This window comes from Labrus mixtus, chromosome 15, assembly GCF_963584025.1.
Source record: "Labrus mixtus chromosome 15, fLabMix1.1, whole genome shotgun sequence".
Lineage (NCBI taxonomy): Eukaryota > Metazoa > Chordata > Actinopteri > Labriformes > Labridae > Labrus > Labrus mixtus.
The window spans coordinates 19481088-19508494 of record NC_083626.1 but is presented as its reverse complement, the minus strand read 5'-3'; the positions used below and the strand labels follow the sequence as shown (position 1 = coordinate 19508494).

Here is a 27407-nt window from a genome sequence, read left to right as displayed (position 1 = left end):
CATATAAGATGTTTGTATTCGTTTTTATTATAGATATCTTCTAAAGCTCAGCAGTGCTCTGAGCTTGTATAGAAAAAGCCTTTATCCCACAAACAGCACATAAACATCTGATAAATAAATAGAAAACAAACCCATAAACATTGACAAGACATTCTTCCAGTTACCCTCACATTCATTGGTGCTCATATTCATAGGAAATCTTCAGTGAAAATCACAAAATCAACATGTCAAGTTCTGCTTTTACACAATGTAGTGGCAAGACTCACAGCAGAGAGGGAAAGTGAACACAGAGGTCATTTAGGGAATCCATACTGAAACCGTACTTTGAAATAAAAACTATTTCCAATTACCTGCTGTGTAAGTATTTTCCTTTAAGATGGGTTTTCAGCATTCTATTAGTTTCACCCACCACATTTCACTAGTTTAAACTCTCATGTGTTTATCTCTGCTGCTGGGGGGAGAGGGGGGGTGCAGTTAAGTGCAGCTCATGCATCACTGTTGGTATTTTATTTTCATTACACAGTATGAATATGTGAGTTAACTCGGAATCATTAATGCAGACAAACACGGAGAGAGACCCCGAGAGAATTCAATCGTGTTCTTAGGAAAGCTGTTCAAAGCAGCCACCTGTGACTTATTACAAATTCCACTTGAAAAATGTAGCCGTGAGTGACGTTCTAGATCCCATCATCCCCTGACTCAAAGAAAAACTTCAGTCAGACCTTAAAGAACGCAGCGCCACATAGCAACGACAAATACAAAGGGGAAGAGAAAACATGAAAAGGTGCTTTAGTATTGCTTTGCAAGGAAATGATCCCTTTCTGATACCCTCCATTTTCTCCTAAGATTTAATTCTAAATAAAAGACAAATATAGAACACATAATAAACATCATGGCCTTGGTTTGAGGAACATCTTTTTTTCTCTACTTCAGCCATTGTTGCCAATTCTCATCCAGTTTTACTGCAACTTCACGTTGATCTGAAACCTTCCAGTCACTTTGTGTACTGACCATAGACTGTAAATATTAATGTACGAAGCCTGAGTGACGTCACCCATCTGCTGCGGCAGGGGGGATCTGGAGGCTCATCTGGATATCCTGTCTCAGCCTAACTTTCAGTCAACCTATCAACAGTTTTAGAGCCGGAGCTGAGGCGGGTTTAAAGCCTCCTGACAAACCGTTACATCGCGCCTAACTATGGATAACACGTATCGTTCAGAAAATTAAAACAGATTATATAAAAAAATCACAGTACAGAGTGTGCCTGTGAGGACAATTACTAATCAGACCAATTTCATTTTTTGAATCAGGCTGTAAACATGTTAATTTCTGCTGTAAAAATTGGCTTTTTCGAATGGTTTGTGTATGTGACATCCAGGGCTTCTGGAGCCAGCATTGAGCAGACCCTCAAAGAACTGCAGCATTTTTCACATCCGCATTGGCTTCATTCTTCAACACCGGAGGTTGATGCTTTGTACTGACATACACTCTTCTGTCACATGAAGACAGAGGTAAGTAAATGGAAAAAAAAAAAAAAAAAAGTGCATGTGACCGATACTGAAAAAACACAACCTGGAGCTAAAACAAACACTCCCACAGCCAAGGACACAACATGTCCGTTCTTTTGAGAGTGTTTGTTCACTTCACAAGAGTTCTGCTTCGTCCTCGTCATCTTCAGAGCCCGAGGGTCCCTGGCGAACTTCTTCGTACCACTTGTTTGTGAGGGTCTTCATCTGGATCCGGCCATGTAACAGGTCCTGTAAGAGACAACAGTTAGCATGTCAGCACACACAAACAAACAAACAAACAAACAAACAAACAAGAATACCAGAATACACACATGAACAGGCAGGTAAAAATAAGTGATCTTAGAACATATGAGCACTAAAACCTATTTGTTGAAGCGCTGCACTGTTTTTGTTTATTCAGTGAGAGGTTTACATACAGGCGTTTTCTTGGCAGGGTTTGAAAGGTCACGCCTTGCCAAACAACACAATTTGAGTTTATGCATTGTGCACCATTCTGATCAATATTTCTCAAAAGATTATTTCATATGACATTTAAGAAATTGATTTAAAGGCCAGATTGAATCCATAAAGGACCTTATTTGTCCCACAGGTCATCATTTGAATGGCTCTGCTCCACAGCCTCATCACAGAGGAGCGCTACAGTGCACACGTTTTCTGATGTCTCTGCTTGGGACAAGAGAAAAAAGCTTTGATTTTAAAGCCTCTCTGTGTTCAGCCTGAAGCCTCATCAGATCGGTATTCACTGTGAGGTTGTTGCAATCTGTTTATAGAACATCAAACACAAGGCCTAAGAGAAAAAAGCAGCAAGACTTCAAAACAATGAAACATATATATAAAGGACTGTGAGCCCCACAATTGACTTATGGTGTTTTTTTTTCTCTCACTCTCTTACCTCTTGGGTTAGCCTGCGAGTGAAAAAGGGGTTAAGGTATTTAGCATCGAGCCACATAAAGCCCTTCAGATCTTGCCTCTGGTAGATATGAGCCTCGTACTCCTCCTCTGTCAGTTCTGATAGGTGCTCGGACTCAATGGTGTTGCCCTGGGGAGGAAAATCAGACGAAAGAGAGAGGGGGGAGTTTGATAAATTGCACCAAATGAAAGAAAAAAAAGGGGGGCGAACAAATGAAGCCGAGCCGGTAGCGATGGAGGAGAGGATGGTGAGGTAAGAGCGGTGAAGTCAAGATCACATGAAAAAAAGGACTAGAGATGAAGCAGAGAGATTACATCAAAGCTGGCAGAGAGAGAGAGCGCTTAAAAGGGAAAAATAGGGAGGCTGAAATGCTGAGATGTGAAACTGAGCTTTGGAAGACATCAAACACACAAATAGTGTACAAAGGAGTGATTGAAACACACTGCCACACAGTGACCTCTATGGAGGAATGAACTTTAGACAATTTAGCTGGCACAATCTATAAAGACCCAGAAAAGAAGAGTCTGTATTCTGTTTTGAAGACGGTGTTACAGCCAGCTGTTTGGGCTTATTTGTGCTTGTCAGAGTTTTGCTGTTTCTGAGTATGAATCAATGTGACAAAGGATGTTTGCTCCCCACTGATTCAATGTCCTTCAAACAAGCCACAATCAACCATCTGAGCTTTTTTCCTCAGAGCAGAACAGTAAGGGTGTGATGGCAGATGAGAGGATGGCACATCAAGTCTCAATGCTGGGTGTGTGTGTTAGTGTGTGTGTGTGTGTGTGTCTGTACATTGAAGTGATATCTAATTGCCTCCACCATTACCATTTTCTCCGTCTTGCTGAGATTGATGTCTTTCTTGTTCTTCCGTCGCGACTGGCTTTCCTCGATGTCCATGAGGCGGATAAGGGGCATGGTCCCGCCCCCGAGGAGGAGGATGGTGAAGAGGACGATGATGATGGTGGTGGTGCCGATTAGCTGCCGCTTCTCGATGGGCTCCAGGCCGAGATGAAGGCTTAAGGCGTAGGGGATAGCACCCCGTAAACCTTTCAGACACAGAAACAGATTAAGTGATCAAGATACTGAGATGGCTACATGAGGACACATACTTGGAGGCGACAGTCTCAGAGTTTTGCAAAAAGTATTTCATATGCATTTTATTTATGATGATGTATATATTTTAACTTTAAATTTACACATAAGCACTTGATCCTGTATGTTTCAATTCCTTCAATCATTTTCCTCTAAAAAATGAAGGGCATCAAATAAAAAATGAAATAAAAATAATTTTTACTTTCTTAGAAACAAAGTAAGGGAAAATGTCAATTTGATTCAAAGAAACAACAACAACCACCACAACAGATAAGTTACATGATTAAATTATTTCTGAGGTTACTTTTGATTTATTGGTTGACTGACTCTTTGTTTAAACTCTGCTTGGCAATATCTAATTTCTTCTTGAGACATGCATCATATTTTATGGCAAGAGCCAACAGCCTGGCATTCTTTCAACACTGTAACAGAGAGAGAAGTTCCTCTGTATGGTCTCACCACTAAACCACATGATGAACATCATTTTGGGTGTGATCTTGTGGTCTCTGAAAAAGTTCAGCAGGAACGACAGAGGGAAGATGTTCACCGCTCGGCCGAGAAGAACCAAAACCTAAGGAGAGAACAGCAGCCGTCACTCTTACAATCATGAGACACATTTGGATTACTTGTTTTTCTAACAAGAGCACTCACTATGCACCAGATGACGAAGGATATTTCAAACTTATGAGGGAAGCTGAAGATGGAGAGACCAAGGAAGGCGAACACGCATGTCTCTGGAGAGAAGAATCCATAAATAGCATTTAGAGCTTTTCGTAAGTTGAAAAGAGAGACGAGAAATGTGAGGGAGGGGGGGAACGGGGAATTCACAAACCACACATAAAGGCCACTGAGCGCAGAGTCTGCTGCATGAGGATCTGAGTAACAGGAGACAAGTTATGATGGGTGTAGTGGGACATCACAATCCCAGCAAACAGGATGGACATTATTCCTGGAAGTGAAATCAGACAGTGGCATTAGGAAAAAAAGACAGTCAGAAATCACCACATGACTTGGTATGTGCAGGAGTATGTGGATTTTGCACTTACCTGACAGTTTGATTCCTTCTGCCAGGCCATAAGGAAGGTATGCAAAGATGATCATCATACCGAACTCCAGTGAAGGAGTCTTCCTCAGATCAAAGTGTTTTAGAAACTAATCAGGGAGTTAGGGAATTTTAATGCAAATGAAAACAGAATAGAATGAGTTTCTCTCTCACACACACACATCATGAGTCAGGATACAAGAGCCGAGATGAGTCCGGTGAGGGTTCCCAGGGCGGCAGAACCGAAAAACATTCGAAGGAAATAACCCAACGCCTGTATAAAAGTCTCCCAGCCTGTTACCGTGGAGTTGTCTGAGTGGGAAAAGAACCCCTCGGCTGTGCTGAAAGACACACAAAAAAAAAAAAGCAACTTTTTAATGTTGCACATTCTTTTGTTGTAATACCTTGATCTGACCATAGAGGGCAGAAACACTCCACCTCTGAATATTACAACCTTATGAGCATGACTGTAAGAAAAGAGTGTGTGCAATGTTTGTAATCCTGTTTGTTTAAGAGAGGTTGGTATATTATCACTCATCGTACTGTTCTGCCATTCAAAGGATATGATTGGCTACAGTCAATTTGTACTTTATCTTAGATCTTGAACAGCCTAAATAATAATAAACCCATCAGACACCAATACTATAAACCACAACTCAGACTGTCTATAAGTAATAAAGGTTTTTTTTTTTGACAGTTGGTTGACATGATTGATTATCTAGACAGGGTTTCGCCCACATGGCTCTATCAGGTTTGCCTGAGGTCAGGATGAGGGTTAGTTTCAGGTTGTTTGAGTATGTAATTAAAACAAAGAGGAAGTAGTTCAGCCTTCTTGTGTGAACTAAATCGTCTCATTAGCTGTGTAGATGATGTTTCCTGCTATCACCTGCACCAAGTTTTTTTTTTTTTTTTTTTTTTAATCCACTTGGCATATTTAGTATTTCTTCCCGAAGACACAGAAAAGCAAATCTGGATGCAGTTTTAAATCTGAACTCTACACAATGTCATTCTCAATCTGATATCAAAACGTTTGAACAAATCAAAGACACTATCAGCCGAGCTGTAAAAAAAAACCCCACTGCATCATTCTGTTAACAACAACAAGCTAACTGTCAGGGCTGTCGAGCCTATCTATAATTCATGCACTCATTTACTCTTCGGGGGCCATGCAGACACTCGAGATCACTTTGCACATTTAGCTGGTCGTGAGTCGGAGAGATAAGGCACGGATGAAGTGAGTACAGAGACGGCAGATAGGGTGACGGCGTACAAACAAGCGAATCCTGCCAATTGTCTGTTTCCGTCTAACTTGTCCGTCAAGATTTTGTTGGTGTGCCGGTTTGTGTGGCTGACAGTCGCTCCACATTGTGCAGTCTGTCTAAACAATCATGAGAGACACTCTGATGAGACTGTTCCTTGTGACTATTGTGAGGTTGGTGAAAGTTAAACTGAAATGTGATGCAACATTTTTGCTCTTAACTGGAAATCTGTGTTAGCACAAAAACATTCCATCAACGTTCCTCATCCAGGAATGTCCTAAATGCTATCCACATTGATCAGATCAAGATTTTAAGTCGCTAAGACTTAAGACTGCACATTTATCAGATAAGCAAGCAAAACTCTACCAGCATCCTCTATTTTTTTTTTTTAACATGGCTTTGTTATTAAGTGCAAATCCAAGCAACAAAATAGGTCACTGGTTTACCCCCTGGGTCCCTGGCTTTCTATCGGTGTTACAAACAGAGCTGGGGTGGAATATGTTAGGTCAAGCAGTAGTTGATTATTGAAAGACATACAAATAGTTTGTAAATACTGAAGCCCTTTAACTTACGTGTTGATCAATCTATTAAAGGAAATCTGCAAGACTGATAACTTTATTCACAAAATAACGTCTTTATATAAATATCACAGTTAGAGGTTACATACTGTACTGTATACCTGTGACTTAGGCGACTTAGGGCGCACTCACACTAGGCTAAGTTGTCCTGTACCGTGTTTAAGCACAATTTTTCCCCCCTCCCCCGCTGGCCTGCACTCACGCCGCTCCAGGACTAACCAGGCCTGAGCACGGTTACCTCTTGTACCTCTTCCAAGCGTGCCAGGGCCGAGGAAGTGTACAGTGTTTGAGCACAGATCGGAGCACCCACACTAGTCAAACGAACTGGACTTTAGGTGCTTAAGCACGGGACGGATTGATGGGATCTCTACATTATAGACTTTTTCCTGCACAGAAAAGAAGCCAGAAGTGAGTTGATAAAAGACTCTTACTTGGTGAGAACAATGGAGACAGCATCGTTGAGGATGCTCTCACCAAACACCAGCATGTTGAGGACTGGGTCCACGTTGAGGGCGTTAAAGATGGCGATGGTAGCTACAGGGTCCACGGCCGAGATCAGAGAGCCGAAGGCAAAGCTACAGCAAAGGGAGTGAAAATGAGCAGAAGACAAACAGTAACACAGTGATTATGAGATACTCCACAGGCATTACAGACTCCAAGGAAAGTCAAACAAAGGAGGAAACAATAATAAACAACAGAAGATGTAATTTCAGAGGAGGTCAGAGGGAGGTAGAAAGGAAGTGCGTCACATCAAGAAAGCACATGCATTCACTAATGCAAAACAATCCTATAAATTACATTTGTGTACTGATAGTTGTTCAAGGTGGTGTGAGTCATCCGAAGTCCCTAAATACAGTTTGTGTCAAAGAGGCCACACCTACAACAATATGGCCAAATAATTATTGGACAGCAGAATCACATCGTATTATGTCTGTCGTGTCTTATTAAAAGTGAAAAGAAATAAAATAACATGAACAACTCTTTAAGGGTTATTCAAATGCTGTTGGTTATACAAAAGGAATTCAATAAGTGTCAAACATTAAGGGAAGGATCGGGTTGACAGTTAGAGTATAAAATATCTAGGAAAGAAAACAAAAAAGAAACATTTTGGGACTTTCCCAAACAAAATGTAATGAGTTCCTGGCCCCTTTTGAGAATTCCCCGGAAAATCACTGAAATCTGTTTTGCTGGTTCAAAGACCGATGGGACCGGAAAAAAAAAACACTCCGCCAACTGTGATTTCATACACATGCACACTACTCGTGTCCTGGTTATGAGCGGGTATTGAAGTGTCCAGGTTGTTTATGCACATTTAAATATCACAACCTGTTCAAAGAAATGTGTAACAAATCTATACACTGAGAGACCTGAATATATTACTTACAGTACTCTGATAGAAGTCAGCATTCTATGTTGTGTATACACACACCACATCCAGGTTTCTGAAACCTTCTGATTGAGTACAGAACATGAGAAGTTGAGAAGTCAACTAATACCAATAGGTTTCTCATGCAGGTTTATGCCAGGTTGTATTAAGAGTCAAATCTAATCCAGGTCAATGCTAAAAACTTGGCTCCGACAAGAATGTAAACAGAGTCTGAGTTTGAATAGGACTACTTGTACACAATGACTTTAAAAACACGCAGGGGTGTGGAGTGGCCTTCTGCATAACTGTCAGTCGTCTCTGGCAGGTGGATATTTCCTTCCTGGGCTTGCAAACAGCTAACCTAAAGTTTCCAATGAATTTATTCTTTAAGGTTGACTTAACATGTCAGTGTGGGATGCTTATATCATAATCCTTGTATCCTGTTTCCTTGAATGCTTGTTGAAGTGAAGTTCTTAAACTCACCTATCAGTCATGGACATCTTATAGATCACGTCCGCCTGGCGGGTTGGGGGGTGGGGAACAGGACAAAGCAAAATGTTTGTGTAAAGACACATACGCAAACAAAGAGCGCCAATGCCACTGGAGAGAGTCTGAACAAGAAATAATGATGACTATTGCAAATACTCCTATATTCTCTGTATCAAGAAGCTCTTTGAGTCAAGGCAAAGAGGAACCTTTCATTAAGACACAGGTAATAGTTCAGCCCTTCTCTGAATAGGCCCGTGCAATGCCAGAGTTGATGACAGATATTACTACAGTACAATCCTCACCTGCCCAAGGAAATAGATCCCTCCTCCGACTATGAAGGCAGAGAAGACTGTGCCAATCACAGCAAAGAGAGTAATGGAGCCAATGTTCTGGAAGAAGTTTCCCTGAGCAGAGACGGACACAGTAGCATGACATGTAGAGTTACATAGTGATACACAACATGCAGTAAAGAGGGCAGAGGTACAGAGATATTAGTCAGCATCACTGTGAGTGATGGAGCAGAATGTACATGAACAAGACGTCAGAGAAAATAGAAGGCCATAATGTTAATTAAAAATAGAATAATGTGTTGTGAGCTACTGCTTTGTATTTGCCGCTTTAATTGAAACACTAGTTGAGTAAATATATAACAATAGTGCTTATAAATGATGCAGCTGGGCGAAAACATAACAATAAGGCAATAATAGAGCAAACAGAGTGTAGTGCTGCTGATAATATTGTGCTTTCATGTCACAGATGGCCCGAGGCATAAGCAAACACGGAGCCTGCTTCGGTGTCTGTTTGCATTTATATTAGCTTTAAGAGACTTGCATTGTGTTGCTCACAACAACAACAAAAAAACACAACAGAAATGTTAATATTGAAATTGCTGCTTAGTTTAGAATATGTATATTTATCATTCTTGAACAATCGCTTATGCAACTTTGCACTGTTCATTCTGTGCTGTGTTCAGTCATTCAACTTGAGTGGTGGGAATGTAACCTCATGCACACATTTGTGTTGTACCTTATGTAAAGAGTATCCAGATTCAAAGATGATGGGCGGCAGCAGCAAAAGGAAGAACATGTTGGGTCGGAACATTTCCTCCTCCTTAAAGATAAAGACAGAGAAACAGTTTCATTTCATCTGCAAAAAAATTAAAATAAAATATGCTGTGATCCGGTTACAGAGAAGGAATTTTAACCTTGGCTTTGAGTTGCCGCTGGCTAATTGTGTTACATTATAGCAGTGACGGAAAAGGCCAAGCCCAACTGGGAGCAGGGAGTTGTGTCAGCACACAAAAACCTTTAAGATTACAAGAATCCCAGAGTACACTGTAAACATTATTAACTGAACAGAGTACTTCTTTCCAAAGGGTTTCGTTATCGCAGTGTTGAAATATTCTTATGTTTCGTGAACTTTAATGACCCTGTAATGGTCTTAAATTTAACACACTACCTCAATTCGAGTCACTGCGGTTCTACATGGCTGTGTGATTAGATGTGTGTGTCACTGACTAATAAAACATGTGCTTCTGGTTATTACACAATCCTCAACAGATACTCTGCACAATTCATCTGACAGTCACTTCAGCCATAATCAGCTGACTTAATACTTAGTCATGGAGGAGGGAAAAAGGTGACAAGGGAGACCACGTCTGAGCTGTTAGCAACAAGCCGTCATCTGACTAAACAAGTGTGGACGTTGACTTTTGGATGCCACACTCACAACATACACACACACCCACGCATATCAGGTGCTCGTCAGGAGGAATGCCCGCCTGGAAGCCAATTCCTGCTCACCACTACTGACAAGCTCTTTCTTTCACACATTCTGGAAAAGGGACACGTGAATACCTTGATTTTTTTTTTTTTTCATCTAACAGTCGCGCGCACACAGAAAGGCGCTCACATGCATGCACCACGCACACGCGCGCACACACACACGATTGCAGTGACCTGAGCTCTCTGATTATTTCAGCGATATAATGAAATCATTGTTGCTTCTCGGCTAAATGGGCCAGCCTCCCAGATCAGGCGTAGGCATCATGTGCCCGTGCATTACGCTCTGGCTGCCAATGTGTCTGTGCATGATGCACCATGTGTTCTTGTATAAGCCAGCGTAAACGAGTGTGTGTGTGTGTGTGTGTGTGTGTGTGTGGGGGGGGTATTCTGTGCATAATCTATGTTGGTAATATAGAAGCCGATACACAGGATGCATTTATGAATTATCAAAAGGAAGACCTATTTCTCGGCTGTGGTCAACACTTTGGTTTAAAAGATGAAAAAGGGTGGCCCTATATTTATTCCATCCAGCCAACAATATGTGTCATTGTCCTATGGAGACCACTTTTGACAGCTGGTACAGTCCAACTCTCAACCCCAACAACCCTACAAGCAGATGGACATCAAGTCAATTCCCTCTGTCTTTTGCTGGGCTTCCTTTAGATGCTCATTGTCATGAAAAATGACAGAAATAAAGGATACTATATTCAACATTTGTAACTCCTGACAGAGGAGCAAGATACGATGGTGTTGAACAACAGATGAATGTTAATCAATCGTCACCTCTTATTTGACTAACAGTGTGAACATTTGAATGCAGGGTATAACTGGTGAGAGTGACCAAAAGATTCATTACATTTCATTCTGTTTACTATAGTCGGTTTAATAGTTTCATCTGTTTTGTAATCCGTGTGTCATGATGGATGTCGATCACGCCAACTGCAAACAAATCTACCTACAGGTACCTGAACCTGAACCTGGAGGTACAAAAGAAAGACAGTGCTGTCAATGAATCACAAATGACTGAATGAAAATGTCAGGTTGGCACTCAGCATGTGTCGATTGGTGCACAAAGTGGTTTTCTCATTTGTTTTTTTCATTCAGTATTTTGTCAGAGATTACAGATCCTCTCATGAACATGAAGTGATTCACATCACTGGCTCCACCGCAGAAGAACCGTTCATTACTTTAATATATTTCATTCTGTCTACTATAATGCGACAAAACACCATTGTTTGTGTAAACCTGTTTGGCAATAAAACCAGGATATCATTCAAATCCTGATGACTGTACAAGACACGAAGTTCAGTTTTACTAAAATGTAATATCCTGGAATATAATCTCTTCCTCTCCATCTCACCGATCATGCAGGTCTAAGACCAAAAGGAGCATGAGGCCATTGGCAAATGAGGTGAGATAAAATCCCAATTAAGACTAAACACGGCCTGTTAAGATAGGATCTGTGGCTCCGATGATAAATCTGTCCCTAACCGGACTTTATTCTAGATAGAAGCTATGAAAAGTAGGTCAGACATAAAGGGTAGCCCATGCAGGACATATGTAAGAATAAAAAGGCTTTGCTCATGCTCACTTTGTCTAATTATGCATACAAATATAAGGAAAAGTAGGCCAACAAGGAATGCATGAAGGTTTCCACTTCTTCCTTGACATTTATCTCCACAGAGCTCTTCCCTTCCAGGCAGGGTGAAAGGTCAGGAATTAATATTAACACCTGAGTCAGAGGAAGGTATGCAGTACATGCACTACAGTCTGACATCTACAGCTGTACTTCTGCATGCATTCATGTATGCACATGTTTAACTGCCACATATGAGAATGTCTTGGAGACTGAACGCGCACTCACCAACTTTACATGCAAATATCCACCCAGATTTAAATGACACATCAGCAAGGTAGTCCTCTGCACGATTTGTTGAAAAGAGATTTAATGTGAGGATGAATGTAGATGTACATGGAATGAATTCTGATTCTGAATATAACTGCAGAATGTGCAGATGCACATGTTTTTGTGCATTATGCATGGTGTCTTAACCTCCGTATTCATGCATGGAACACTGACTGTGTCATGTGTACAAGGTATGAATGAGTTTCAAATGCACATTTTTATTGAACATTTATAATTTAAATATAAAAAAAAACAAAACTAGTAGAACCGCAGTAAAGGATTTCACTAGTTCATTTTCAATTATATATTTCACTTTGAATAACTGATTAAACATTTAGTTACTAAAATACAAGAAAAGTTAAATAAATTTGTCTGAATGTGGAAACAGTCCTTATCAAAAAGTGATTTTTATTACGATTATTCAAAAGGCGTCGTTTCTCACATCTGAGATCATGAAACCAGTACATTTGTGGCATTCTTTCCACGATAAATGACACAAATGATTCATCAACTAACCAAATTGTTGGTAATTTAATAACTGTAGTCGATTAATTGACTTTAGGTCGGAATGCCGTAGGTGCCCTGAAAACACGAGACAAGAGGTGTCCTGGGAAAGGTTAATGAGATTTCAGAAACACTAATATTGACAGACACCAGAGAAAACATGTTGTACGGGACTGAATGATGAGATGGATTCAACCAGAGACCAAAGGATGGGCACACTCTGGTGCCAGTGTCGAGACAGACCTTGAACTAAATGAGAAAAGATGAATGCCATAGATGAAGGGAGCACAGTTAAAAGAGTGTTGAGAGATAACAGAAAAATAAATGAGCAGGATTGATGGAGAGACCCTGGTTGAGAGTACAGGCTCCCCTAGAGGCTGAGGTTTGACACATGGTGACATCACCACGTGGGAAAAAGGCCCCTCAAACCACAATTAAAACGGCTCTCCCTGTGTCGCTCTCTCTCTCTCTCTCTCTCAACGGCATGAGAGAGCTCTATTAAAAGTATTTTTGCTGCCCTTTGGGGCTTAAAACACACAACTGCGGCCAATGAGTAGAAAGCACGAGGACCAGTTGTGAGCTTGAATACTAAATCAGAGAGAAAACTAAGTTCCTGTACTAGACTGGAGCAGCTAATATATTCACCTATGTATGTGTCTTTGTGCTTCGCCTGCGAGACAAATCGCTGCTAGTGTGGTTCTTTTTTACCAGCATACTATTTCTTTTTCAATCTGTGTCAGAGCACGGGGGAGAGATGGGCAGATGAGAGGATCTGAACAGTACCAAGAAAGCGCACTAAAGAAAAGCTTCCCTTCATAGGCTTGATTCCAGGAAGCTGACTGGAGATAGAGAGGTTGCTAGTGCAAGGCAAAGGCAGTAGAAGGCTGATTAAAGGTGAAGGTAAAGCCAGTGATGACAGGGTGCTGCTGCCTGAGGGTATTTTTTTTGCACCCTCTCTGAGGATTGTGGGGTTTTATCTGGAGGCTGGCTATATTAGCAAAGAGGCCCAGCTTTAGAAATATGCTTGTTTGAGGTTGAGGTTTACGAGCATGAAGGTGCAGCCAGTTTAAACCTGCAACACTGAGCTACAGATTGAAATTAAAAAAAGAGGCGGCACCTTGATTGGAAACTATTACACTGTCATATAAACTGCTGTTGAAAAGGTTACACTGATAGAAGCACATTTTTGCTAACGGCCGGGTTACTCACTGAACAGGTTACATGTTGCGTGCCTGTTTATAGGGGCCTGCTCAAAAACAAATAGGTCAAAGACAAAGGATTTCCATTCCGGCCTGGATCTTTGGAAGTCTTCAATGGCCTATTAACATTGTGGCTTTTCCACGCTTGCATTGAGTTTCTTGCGAAAAAAAGCTGTGATAGTGTAACTACATAGACTCTAGTAATGCTGTTTAGTGATCATAGGCCACAAAGCCACTGCCTCCTATATACGGGCAGCGGAGCAGCTTTGCATGCTAGGAACAAAATACAAAAACAAAGATAGCAGTCCAGAGATTCACAGGATGGGAGTTAAGCGGGGAATGGGGCTCCAAGGGCTCTGGTTACGAGTGCTGATGATTCAGCAACACCCTGGGGGCCCCGGGCCAAAAAACAAAGGGCCCCAGTGTGCAGGAAACATTGATACAACCTGTCCTCTTTTTCCTCCCTGCCCCCCTCACTCTGCATCTCTCTCTGTCTCCTGCTCTTGTTCACTGGTTCTCTTGCGCACTGGCAGAGAACAAGGAATGTTAATGAAAGGCTTTGAGAACCAGGAGAAAGAAGGAGGGCTCGTGGGGACAGAGAGGGAACAGATAACAGGCAAATAATGGTTTGTGTCACCAAAGATAGGTAACAGAGTGGAGATAAAAAATTTTTTAGATTTGAGACAAAAATGGTCACCAGGAAATGAATGACTGAGTAAAAAGACGGGCATAGAGATATGAAAAACTAAAGCACAGGGGGGAGGATGTTTAGTGGGTTTGGTGGGTGGGAATGTGTTTCTGGAGCATTATACAAGAACAAGGAAAAGTGGTTTTATACCCTTTAGTTGGATTAAGAATGCTTTAAATAAACCAAAATGTAAATAATCACGCTCTCTAAATCGATATCAAGAATGTAATGTGTGTAGCTCTTTTGTGTACAGATTGAAGCAACCCTGTCTTTTAACTTAAGGCGTTACTGTTAATTAAAGAAAATTAATATCTTACACAAAAAAAGGTTGTGTAAAAATGGTCAGAAATTCAATGTTTCAGGTGCGTTTTTACTGGCCAGTGTAGTGAGCACACAAGTATCTGAGAAGCAGAATGTGAACAAGACCTAAAACCTTACATACCTTCCAGTTGGCAAGTTCCTGGAACTCAATGAGCTTAATGAAGCCTCCCATTAGAATCCCTGGAAAGAGCAAGGAGACACGATAAACAAGAGTTTTAATGTTTTACTACTTCATGTGAAAACTGTAAAGTCACCACAATACAGATGAGGAGTGCAAACCTGAGGCAAAGAGCTATTTTAGTGGTTCAAACAAACAGAAGCCTAGCTAATGTCCACCAGGGATAAATTAGACATGAAGAGTGTACACGGGCTATTGTTTTAGTCTCGTCTTTGAGAAAGTCCCCTTAAGGCCTGCAGCTCTCTTGTTACACAGCCCCGCAGAACATTAATTAAAAGGGCGAGGGCAACACAAAGACGTGTAAAGGGCAGAGAAAGAGAGAGATTAAATGTGAAAATAAATCAAGTGTGAGCATCAAAGCATTGTGTCAGACCCAGATACATGGGCTGATGGAAAGGGATAGTGCGGAGCGAGACACAAAAAGAGTAGTAGGGAGTTAGAGGAAGTGATGAGGAAGGAAAAGCCATCCTTCCTGATTTGTAAGCAGTGTGTTATCTCTCTTCAGCAGAGTCCCCAGCTCCCGACAACTCTAAGATGAGCTCCATCTCACTTGAAACATGCGAGGCATGCAAGAGGAAAAGATTTTCTGGGTCAAGAACGGGTGTGTGTCCCTGAGTTTTGACTCAGGGACACTGCACAAACATGTAAAGATGGTAACTGAGAGTCTTTAAAGGCACTAAACTAGAAGTAATCTTATGAAGAGGCAGAAGAACTCTCAAGAGAAAAACAAGAAATATTTTAAAAACAAAACCTCTTCCTTTATTAACTGCTATAGGGCGGTCGCGGTGAAGGAATTCCCACAGCGGTGATCAACGGTGGCTCAGTTGAGCGGAATGAGGTATTAAGGCACCGTCCCTTTTTTTTAATTTAGCAAATTTAGTTGTGCCATGATAATCAGTGACAGACACAAACATTCCCGCAACGGAACAGTGTGCGGGTGTGACTCTGTTATCACACCTGGTAAGCCTTGTGGGGAGGCTTGTTATCAAGACGCAGCAACACCAAGAGATGAAATCAGAGAGAGAGAGAGAGGGATATTCCAGTTTTCACATTAAGTTAGTACTTAGCCTGCGTATTCTGTAGTCAAATCCTACTGTACATGCTTTTCAAAAACGCACTGTCGTGGTGATAACTGTTGCTGTTCAGCACCAGGCCCTGTCTACAGTCTGCAGCGCTGCTCATTGTTCTGTGGCGAGAATGTTTGTGTATGTCACCGATTGCCATGCCGTTGCCATGTCAAAATAATCTTGCGTGCCAGATACTATTTGCTAGGTGAGAGTGAGACCTCAAAGTGGATATCTTTCCTCATTTCACAGGGACCACAAAGGGGCGGAGTTACATTTGGATTAAGTGCAAGTGCAGTAGCCTCAGTTTGCATCTGAACATGAGGTGACTTGACAAGCGGTTTCTGACAGTTGCCACAATGCTCCACGGTTGGCTTTTTAATGTTGTGTTAATTCATTTTTGTGACAGCCCTAGCTGTACACAGAATCACAGGCTATAATGTAAGGAATATACAATCACAGAGAAAGTACAAGAAAGCTAGGTCAGACTAAAAGATGTAAGTTCAAAAAAAAATAAAAAAGGCATCAAATCCATTATTTATACACGCTCTAAAAAACAGAGAAAAAAATCTTTCTAGACAGATTTAAAATTGGAAACATTGTACAGGTATTTTAGTTGACCCAGCCAGTGCAGAGCTACGAGTTACATAAGAAGTACTCACCGAGGGACACGACAGCCACACTCTCTGGAAGAAAATGTAGCTTGAACTTGATAAGCAGGTGCACCAATATGATGCAGATACCTGGGGTTGAGAGAGCAAAGGCTAGTGAATGAATATTCAGGACAAATCCATCCATGTCCCAACCATCATGTCACGCCAACTCAGACAGGCCCAAAAATAACCCCCCACATCATATAGTGTTAACATCTTTTCTTTGGCTGCTTTCCTCCACAAAACCTACGCGTGGACCTGCCAGAGAGGTCTATAAAAAGTGTATACTCTAGCTATAATTTGATTTCTTTTGACACTCTAAATAGACATCTACATTCACATCGTTTTAGTCTTCATAAGTAATACAATATTTTATGCAAATGAGTTCAATCTCACTGGCTTGACATAAAGATGACTGCACAGCAGTTCCTTGACATTTAAAATAAGAGTACTTGAGACTGTAAAATAAAAGATAATTGCCCCCAAATAAAACATGAAATGAGCTTGTTACAGTACCATAACACATTCACTATGTCATTGTGTTAATTCAGTGCATATGCACATTAGCTAATTACGATGAGGAACCCCAAGGCCTCAATGCAGTAAAGTAAACAGCAGTTTATACAAACAGTAGAATTACAGTGCAGAAAACGAGATAATCATAACACACAGCGTATGCCAGCAGAGGTCTGTTTGTTCAAGTTGCACTGTTTCTTAATTGGACTGGCTTAATTAAAGCTTTAGGGAAATGGGCCATAATGTTCATATGGTTTCCAGGAAGTGCTATTTAGGACAAATGGTCACTTTCTAGTACAACTTAGAGGTTTTCTCTCATTTAATGACCGATCAAATCTAAGTCAAATTACTAATATGATGGTTACTTTGACCTCACATGTTATGCTTTATTCTTTCAACCATTGCCTTTATTTTTTGGTTGATGTTTTTTTTTCTGTGTCTACTTAGTGAACAAGTCTAATTGTCAGCCGTATGCATGCTTTATGCAATTCCATTAGTCATAACCACTTACAGTGGTAAGCTTCTGACTAAACCTGAAGTGACCCAAAGTGCATTATAGGCATTTTGTGTCTAAAGACGTTACACCACATCCCTTTCCTTAACCACTTTCTACATTGCAGCTCATCATTTTGCTTCTTATCTGGTAAGCTCAGAGGAACTATAGACTACATTTATCTAGGAAAACAACGTGCAAGTATAGTTAATGGTGGCAGAAAGAAAATCAGACTGACTGAGTCTGATAAAGTTTCTGCAATACCGCAACAATGAGAGACTACTCACCGATAACCAGCAGGCTAAAGAATATGGTCAACCCACTGGACTGCTCCTCTTCTTGGGCCTTAACGCCTGTCTGAACAGGCAGTATAGGCTTGGGAGTAGGGGGTACTGGAGTATTCGGCTTGGTGGCAGGTGTTGTAGACCGGAGGGTCTCATTGCTGTTGTTATCCGTGTCATTGGACTTGCTGCAGGGAGATAGTTAGGAGAAAACACATGTTGCCGTGAAAAATAAAATTGTCTTACAAATAAGAAAAGAAGATGGATAAAGAGCTAGAAGTTAAATCTATATTACAGGGGAGAATATATACCTCAATCCCTTAATTTACACTCTGCCGTATAAATATTATTTGAAAATTGGTTTTCCTCTACTTGTAAGTGAACAATTGTTGAATAATATTGTTTGTGTTTACAGGAAATAAGGGGCCTGAGAATACTTTATTTTCAAAGTAGGCTACATTAGGCCTACTTCTGATTCATAGAGTTTATAATTGATCAGAAAATAATGTTCAAAATTACATGAAAATCCTTGCAAAAAAAGGCTTTCCTGCTGATTTCACCTCCTAATTTTACCCTTTAAAAAATTCATGACTACAGTTATTGTCAGAAGTCGGCGTTACACTGAAAACCTCAATAACGAGGCTACTGATAGCTGGCTAGCAACACTGGGCTCAGTTACTACGAGAGACTGAAACTAAGCACTTAAAGGCAAGAACCTGACAGACGGTCCATCCTGTTGGGGGTCGTGTGACTCGAGTCCATCCTTATTATCATGTTTTATCGATGCTTGCTGGTGTTTAACTAAAGGATTGTCGTTTTGGTTTACATCCTGTCCGTCGTCGTCATCTCTCCCACGTCGGTCCAACGAGTCGTCCCTCTTACCTCGCTGAGGCACGCACGGATTAACGAATAACAGCAAAAAGGATAGCAACAAAATGTTGTGACAAACGCCTCTCATTCTCAAACTGGTGAATTTAAAGCCGAAAACAGCATTTAATGATACAAATGTGTGGAAGTTCCATGTCGACAGCACCGTGTATCTGTTGACATCACGACTCCACTTCCTGGAACATGCATGGAAGGGAATTGTAGTCTTTACGTATGACAAGACAGCACAGAGATACGGACACAATTCCATGCAACTATTGACAGATATAAAAAAAAAAGACAGACTATATAAGGTATTTCACGGATAACTTTATATTTAAACGACTAGGCTATATATAGAGCGTCGAAGGTGTCCAGTAATTATTTAGTACTCAATTTCCAATGAGCCATTGTAGCGTAGTGTCCGCCTGATGTTTTGTGGATATTGTAGTTTTGCACCTACTGCCAAGATGTGGGGAAACGAAAACTACACCTGTCACCGAAAAATCAATCACAATGGATGGATGGAAATTGAGATAGGCCTACATATATAGCCTACATCTGCTACATGAAATAGCCTATAATGTTTATAATTAAATAAATGGAAAAAGCAATGTAAGGCTTTTACATTAGGTTACATATTTTAAAAACATGTAGGGCCTACCTGGACTATTAGCCTATCAGTAGGCTATAAGTAGCCTATTCGGTTATTTTTTTTTTTTATTAAAATAAAAAGTCCGTGACACAGCCTTGTCATCATTTTTAGGCAGACTTTCAGTCTATCCTAATGTTTATTGGATGAGCAAAATCTTGGGAAAACCCAGCCTACACAACTGAGGATCCAAGAACCACCCATGAACACACTCAACATGGCTTATTGCAGCCTTCAGACTCCTATTTGGCCATAGATTTTACACCAAATACGTCCATTAACTTGTTTTAGAGTGAAAATGCGGAATAATTACGCGGCAATAGTTACATTGATGCTTTGAACACATTAATAAATTAGTCTACCTTATGTGAATAGTTAATCTAAGCCTGTTTTAATAATTTCACAAGTCATTATGCTGCTCGACATATCGACGGTTGTCAAAGTGGTTATGAATTTCTTGGTCGCCTGGTTACGTTGCTGAACGTTCTGTTAGCGTGTACTTGTTTGCTGGATAGCCTGCTGTTAACGCCCACTCTAGGTAGCCTATTGCTCATTTTGCGGAGGGGCTGCCCCATTCATAGGGCTTGTAGGCAGGCAAGGCAAGGCGCAGGAGCGGCCGAACACCGTCAGCGACGTGTAGTGTGTGTGTGTGTGTGTGTGTGTGAGAGAGCCAAATGATGGTCTCTCACTCAAAATAACAGGCCGGGTGAAAACTGCGCTATCATTGTCAGCCGTTTCGACAGCGGACTCTCCCTCTTCAGAGACCGAAACCGTCCTCTTCGGAATGGGATTTGAATGTCTTGATTGAGTACTGGAGGTTCCTCTCCCGCGCTAGACTTGTCGTGGAAATTGACTTCCTAGTCGCCTCTGGTCCCTCACCGTTGCCGCAGACCGGCCACCCTACTCGGCTCATTTATCCCAGTCCCGGTCCGTAGACCATTGGCTCTGGCATCTGGAAACATTGGAAGTGGTCGATCGTCGTAAATACACTGAACGTGCCTGTGTGTGCTTTTGCTGCCTGTATAATGCCGACACATTTGCGGTTCCGGAGAAGGTCATTCCTTGGGCTTTTATTCCTTTTTTCATTGTCCACCTCCGCATTGTACTTCATCTACTCCGCCCCTGGGATTGGTAAGTAAAATTAAACGGAATTTTTTTTTAAATTTAAACTACCCAGACGTTAGGATGGAGTGAGGTTGTTTGTATCATGGGCTGTTAGGTCATGTGTGACAGCTCGGCTTGCCATAGGGAGTGTAAGCAGAGGGGCCATGCGCCGAGCCTTGATCTCTCCCAATCGATGATGAGACACGGCTGGATTCTGGAGCTAAATCTTTTAATATCCATGTACCTGGGCCTGATAATAATAGTGCTGCTGATGAGCATTATGGACACTGTAATCAGACTGATGTAGGTAGGCCTAGCAGCTATGATTACTAGTAACAACTGGTTTCACATGCAAAATATGGCCTTTATTTTAGGATCATTTTGGCATCTGTAAAAGTCAAAGTTGGCCTATAGGCTATTTACCAATGATCATTCTGTCTTTTATTTAATTCTGGAGGGACTAAATGTCATGCTTAGCTCCATGAAATCATATAGCCTTATTTATAGGCTATTTGTGAAGTCAACCTGGACATATTAAGATAACTGCCATACAAACTGTCCCTAACATCATTAGGTTACATGCAGTTATTTAATCTCCCATGAATCCTTATTTTCATTAATTAATTAATATTTCAGATCATCCCCTCCCTTTTCTTTTTCTGCTACTCTTTGTCTCTCTCATGGAATATGTGAGTGGACTCGCGTGTCATTTTCAGTGTTCTTGGGTGTCTTTGGTCTCACTCGTCCTGTCTTGGAGGGCCTCTAGCTTAAGCCATGATCCACTTGTCCTATCAGCCTAGATAGGTAGGGCCAATCATGGCTGCTATTTCAGTCATTATCACCCATGTGATGTCCAAACATAATTCACTTTACTGTAGCTGATCGGACAGAGCTTATCTGGAATCATATCTCTTATTGTGAAATTGTGACTTTCACCTGACTCTGTTCTTGACTCTGTGCCAAGCAGACGTGTTATACAATTTAAGATTTTGATGAACGTGCGAATGGAAAGCATTTGAATTTTCAAACTCTATTACTGGAAATGGGAGGAGGAAGTTCAAAAGGAAATAGTTAAGGCAACCCTAGGTGCATCTAGTTAAAGCTTAAGCCACTGTTGATTGGATATCCTGTTGTGCTCACTGAACAACCATCCTTGGCAATGTTTGGCTTCCTTGATCTGGCTCAAATTAAAAAGGTGTACACCAAGAGATGGGAATCGACTATCACAGCCCAAACACAAAGATAGTGTAATGTTGTAGTTTACAGAAAATCAAAATGAATTTGATTTCCATTATTTTTTACAACCAATTGATACATTTTTTTTCTCTGTGAACTTCAGAGCTACCCATGTTGTAGCTGTAAAGCAGTGTTTATGTCATACTTGTGTAGGCCTTCTTAAACATCAAAGACCTAGCTGGTCCTTCCCGAAGTCATCAAAATGGGTATTGATCCTTTCACGCTTTTTACCTGGAGTGGACAAGTTAATCAATAATGGAATCAATTCTCATATGGAGGACACATTACTGACAGAAATAGCCTGTGTAAGCTGCAATAACGGAGAGCAATAATTCCTCTAAATGGGAAACAAATAAACGTATAAATCGTTGTTCAAGAAGGATAAAAATAATCCGTCTTTCACTTTTTCCCCCACTTGGTATTGATGGCACCTGCCTGGTTTCTGATTGAGAGCAGCACTCGGCAATATACATCCTCCTGGGTGTTGACTCTAGTAGGTCTGTAATGGCCATGTAGTTTTACAGAGAGTTAGTTCAGCAACAGAAAGAGGACCAGCAGGACCAGTCCATTAATTATAGAACTGACCAGAAGCCAGGCTGCTTCTGCTGCTGTTACTAAAAGCTACAGTTTAGTCCTTTACATTGGGGGTGCCTGATGGTGAAAAGACAATCAGGTGGGGATTTAAGAATTTTGCTTAAAGGAATAAGTGCACATTTTTTAATAAGGTTGTATGATTTAATTACTGGGACACTGATGCATGGATACAAGCCAAGTTTTTTTTTTATTCCTGTGGTCAGATATGCATCAGTGCGCAGCAGCTTAGAGACCTCGTTAGAGAAAAACGGTTAACAAAATCAAACCACAACACAGCATTAGCATATGAATTAACCACCCCTGCAAAACAAACTCTTGCTTATAGGTTAGAACTTCCTCTCAGACCTCATACCAGACGTATTCATCAAATAAAGTCAATTACTATTGTTCACATTTACTTTGATTTTTGCAGGCAAATTAATCATCAGACATACAATGCTCATGGATGTTTTAATGTGTTATTTAAAACTGTGTCTGTCAGCAACTGTTATTTTTCATCTGACAAACTGCAGCATTGCTTAAAAATACATCACTATTTCTACTGTAAGGGATTCTTATACCCTATCCCTTTAGAAGCAGATGAAAGCAGAAGAAATGTCAGAGCGAGCTTCAGATATGTCAGTGAATCCTTTACATCAATTTCTATACTCTACAAGTCTACATTGTTCTAAAATTATTTCAGCATTCGTGTGCATTAATGATCAAATCTAGTTTTCCCTATTGCAATTCTTGTCTTTCAGCCAAGAATGTGAGTTTTTTGGACTCTACGACACACCGCATCAGATGGCGAGCTCTGACCTCTATATGTTAAATGTGTATCATTGCATGATGGCAGTGGCATTTTGAAAGTGAACAGATGTGCTGAGAGCGATCATACATGAGCGGACACTGAAGAGTAAGCAGAATAATGTAGTGTAAAAAGAACTATCAGGAAAGATAGAGAAGGATAGGAGGGGGAGGAGCAGGTGGGAATGGAGGGGAAAGGATGAAAGAGATGAGCTGAGCTCCTTTCCTTCTGCTGGTTTGCACATTGGGGAACCCATCCAGAACACCTGAGCAGGGCTTCCATTGATACCCAGGTGGCCTTTGTGCAGAATGGCCCAATTTCACAGCTTAGTCCATTTCTCTGTCTCTGTCTTTCTCTTCGTGTCTGCTTCTGTTTCTCCCTCTCCTTCTCTGTCTCCATGCATGTACTCGTATGCCCTGACACCCATGCCTCTTTGTTGCCCCCAAGCATTACCGCTGACTGATGCAGGCTGGGAATGCAGGGCACAGCTGGGCCTGATTGCAGCAGTTTATTTAATTAAAACATGAGAAGATCCCACTGGAGCAAGTACTAAGGAAGACACAGGCTCTATTTATAGGTTTGAACGCAGATGCACACACACACACACACACACACACACACACACACACACACACACACACACACACACACACACACCTCCACATCCGGGGAGAGCAAAGGAGACAGGTGCTTCCCTTTGCCTTTGGAGGCCAGGCTCAACCTCCCATCTGAGTGGCTAAGTGTGCATGTGTGGGTTTGTGTTAGGCTTGGGTTTATTTATCTGTGTAATGTAGTTATGTATTTGATGTACCAGATTAACATGTAGGTGTAGGCCACACCAGACAGACAGTCATGACAGAGTCTCTCAGGTTGCTTCACAGTGTACCAGATTAACATGTAGGTGTAGGCCACACCAGACAGACAGTTATGACAGAGTCTCTCAGGTTGCTTCACAGTGTGAAGCAAAGCAGGGACATAGTTAGCCAAGGAGTAGAAATCCTTCAGGGTTCTAAAGTCGCTTTGGTGTATCTCACATGTTATTGAACAAATCAAGCATTAGATATTTTGAATTGAAGTGATTACCTGCATAGCTCCTCCTCAGTTTATTGACATGATATCTTTACAATCCATCCATTGGCTCCTTAGAACAAAGGTCAGGGTGCAGACTGCAAAGTAAGTATCTCTCTGAGAAGCAAATGATAGTCAAAGCCTTAAGTTGAAAACACACCTAGTGCTCCTACACCTAGGATATAATTGCAGGTGTTATGTATGCAAGTTAGTCTGCTTCATCAGCAAGTATGTTGTGAATAACTACTCATAAACACATCATTGCTGCACAGTACAATTCACTTAGCAGACGCTTTTATCCAAAGCGACTCACAGCACCATTCATACACTGCCACAGTAGCAGTGGGAGCAATGCAGGGTTGAGTGTCTTGCCCAAGGACACGTCGGACATGTTGCTCAGCTGGGGATCGAACCCTCAACCTTTCGGTCGAGAGGCGACGACTCTACCAACTGAGCCACAGCCGCCCTTATGTTCCCTAAAGTTCAGTCTTTATACCTGATATTGTATATGAGCCTAATGTCAGTAAATTTGTATATGTAAAAACTTAAAATCTACAAACAAATGAAATGTTTACCTCAATTTTGAATAATAGAACTTACCTAAGCAGGCTAATTTGCAACCTGCCTGAGACACGCCTAACCTCAGCTTTTGCGGTGTCCCTTATCTGTTTTTATAAATGACTTTCATTTCCCAATAACAACTACAAAATATGCTTGAAAAATGGAGAAAAAAAATGGAAAAAGGAAACACTATAATCAAGTGTACTTAATTGATGGTTGTAAAAATGATAAATATCACAGTGAGTGTATCTTGATAATGAAGTCCATGTTTATCCTTCACTTGCAAACAAGATCTCAACTTGGAACCAGTTTGCTGACATTTAAATGTCTTGTTCATGGTGTTGTGTGCTGTTGTATATTCTGGTACACTCCTTTATTGCAACCCTCTTTATCGTCATCAGGCATTTTGACATCGGAGGATTCGTTTTTTTCGGTTTCTCGGGCGCTTGAATATTGCAGTGTATTGCAGTTAACTTTCCGGAAATACCACAAAATTGTACAATCTGCACAAGGCTGTGTTTGCTCTGATGTTGTCAATATTTGATTTGGACTCAAATCATGATAACTCACCCACTGGATAATGCTTAAAAAGCTCCTTTAGTAAGAACAAGTGTGTGTAGGCATATACTGTTGGGATTTTATCATGAAAACAATAAAAATGTATTTTCATTTTTGACAGTAATCTATCACAAGTGGGTCCTGGCTGGACTCAGCTTTTCTTACAGGCAGGGGGGACTCGGTCTCACTGGTATAGTCACTGTGATAGAACGACCGGTCTATTTATTTCTGCAGCCACTTCCCACAAACATTAACATTAACATTGAGTGTCCGCCTTTTGCCAGAAACATTTGAATCTGTACCTTGCCTTTAGGTAAAAACTGGTACTTGTAAAGATTAAGAATTTACCATGGAGCTTTTCAGGGTGCTGCATGAGAAGAAAACCAAAACATTATTCGCTTTTGGCCTGGCTTTTTGAGTTTGTGACAGCATTGTTTAGATGTTAAGCTGTTACCGGTCAGGGTGACTCAATGACTGTGGTGAGGTTGAAGATAGATTGAGTTTCACTTCCTGAAATGGAGTTATTTTATGAAAGACTAGTTCAATGTTCAAACATTTATAAATGAACAGCCATTGTCTCAGTCAACAAGTTTCACTGCCTCTTCTAAGTCTTGTAAAATAGTTTTTCTTTAAATGTATATAGGCACTTACATTTATTGCATTATTGGTGGTAACCATAGAGCCTGAATTAGCAAGAACCAGACCCTTAACCACTTGCTTATCTGTCTTTTTTCCTTTTTGTCTGAAGTGTGATGTGTTTTCAGAAGTTGGGGTCAACCACAATAGCTTTGACCAGTTTATGCTTAGTGGACTTGCTGCCTGTGTGCTGATGCCTCTCTTTAAATGCACTTGAGCTTCTCTGGCACTCTTAAAGCCATCCATCTCTAGTTCTCAAGGCACACTGTATAGCTACCCCCCCCACCCCACCCCACCTCCCTGCTGCCTAATTGATCCATCCATTTACCTCGATCCGGCCAGCCTCTTAATGCCAATTTCCAGGGACTAGGGATAGCTGGGGTGAAATATTAACTTGGTGCCAAGCTGCCTCCCACAGACTCCATTGTGAATAACCAAGCAAGCTACATAGCGATAAATTATGCAGCTCCTCCACAATGTCTAGATATAGTTCTGACGGCTTTTTAATACTTAAACATCACCAGTTTAGTAATTATTTATAGATAACCGTAACCAAAATCCAAATGGTCGGAAGACATAACGCTGGACAGACAGCAGTTCAATCACTAGAATTCCTCTTTTTGAAGCACTTAAGGTTTAACGTTTGACATTTCCAATGCAGTTGCCATAGTTCCCTAAGGGCTTGTTCCAATCCGGGACTGGCTCCTTTTTTATTGTCACGGCTACCACAGAAACATGCCATCCTTGTTCCCATGATGACTGGAGTGACAACAAACCCCCGAGGATACATTTATTACAATCATTTGGGACAGAGCCATGGACAGTCTCTTTGTCCAAAACTCAAGGTAAAGTCATTACAAGTAGTATAAATGCCTTAAGATATGTTCAGATTGTTCTTACCCTTTACTACTGACAGGTCAAAACAACACTTGCACCATTATTTTAGTAAAAACTTCAAAACTGTTAGTTCTCTTCCTGTCTGGACCTTTAAACTTGTGTAAATCTGCGTGCTGTGGTGGTCTGTTACATCCCAGCACAGTCCAAGGACATGTGACTCTAAATACTCCATTAACAAAGGAATTTAGTTAAACATCAATAGAGTGGGAGTTCATTGCACCTTGTGAGTCAGTCAGAGGCATGAGCAATCCTCTTAAGGTCTTTCAGTGACTGTGTGACACCCTAACCGCTATCCCCAATCTGAAACTCAGTGTCCACTCTACTGTATGCTCCAAATATGGTTTACTTATGCAGACTTCCTAAAAAGGACACGGATTACATAACTGTTTAGCTTGTGAGTCTGTAAAAACTTTCAAACATTCTTTCCTTTGTGATTGTGAAAGATAAAAGACAGTGAGCCTTAGCGTTTAAGTACCTATAGTTTACATTTGAGATCATCAAAGGTTTCGAAGATAATTTGGTTTATATTAAGACCAACATAACCTCTAGCAGATCGTAAACGATTCCTCTCACCTTATATGTGAAGATAAGTTAT

General features: G+C 41.0%; 2 protein-coding genes across 2 annotated transcripts in view; one reads left to right on the top strand and one right to left on the bottom strand.

The window, feature by feature from the left end:
* Positions 1-936: 936 nt before the first annotated feature.
* On the bottom strand, positions 937-18930 carry slc9a8 (solute carrier family 9 member 8). The gene is made up of 16 exons (XM_061057196.1): positions 18569-18930; positions 17859-18040; positions 16572-16652; positions 14789-14847; positions 9292-9375; positions 8568-8669; positions 8260-8294; positions 6842-6985; positions 4773-4914; positions 4578-4683; positions 4364-4480; positions 4183-4265; positions 3991-4102; positions 3265-3485; positions 2422-2568; positions 937-1757 (listed from the first exon to the last, which is right to left on the bottom strand). The coding sequence occupies exons 1-16, from the start codon at positions 18808-18810 to the stop codon at positions 1644-1646; spliced, it is 1971 nt and encodes a 656-aa protein (XP_060913179.1). The 5' UTR covers positions 18811-18930; the 3' UTR covers positions 937-1643.
* A 1059-nt stretch (positions 18931-19989) lies between these two features.
* b4galt5 (UDP-Gal:betaGlcNAc beta 1,4- galactosyltransferase, polypeptide 5) overlaps positions 19990-27407 on the top strand; it is a 30131-nt gene continuing 22713 nt past the window's right edge. Inside the window, exon 1 of the mRNA XM_061057198.1 lies at positions 19990-20502. Coding sequence (XP_060913181.1) covers positions 20397-20502 — 106 coding nt within the window. The 5' untranslated portion in view covers positions 19990-20396. The remainder of the gene's footprint in view (positions 20503-27407) is intronic.

What these genes read in the sequence shown, in the direction of transcription:
- slc9a8 (XM_061057196.1), bottom strand. Translation starts at nt 18,810, where the DNA reads ATGAGAGGCGTTTGTCACAACATTTTGTTGCTATCCTTTTTGCTGTTA. An exon ending in TGTGGCTGTCGTGTCCCTCG is followed by an intron (nt 14,848 to 16,571) that starts GTGAGTACTTCT and finishes TGCTCTTTCCAG; the next exon opens with GGATTCTAATGGGAGGCTTC. An exon ending in CCGGACTCATCTCGGCTCTT is followed by an intron (nt 4,684 to 4,772) that starts GTATCCTGACTC and finishes CTCCCTGATTAG; the next exon opens with TTTCTAAAACACTTTGATCT.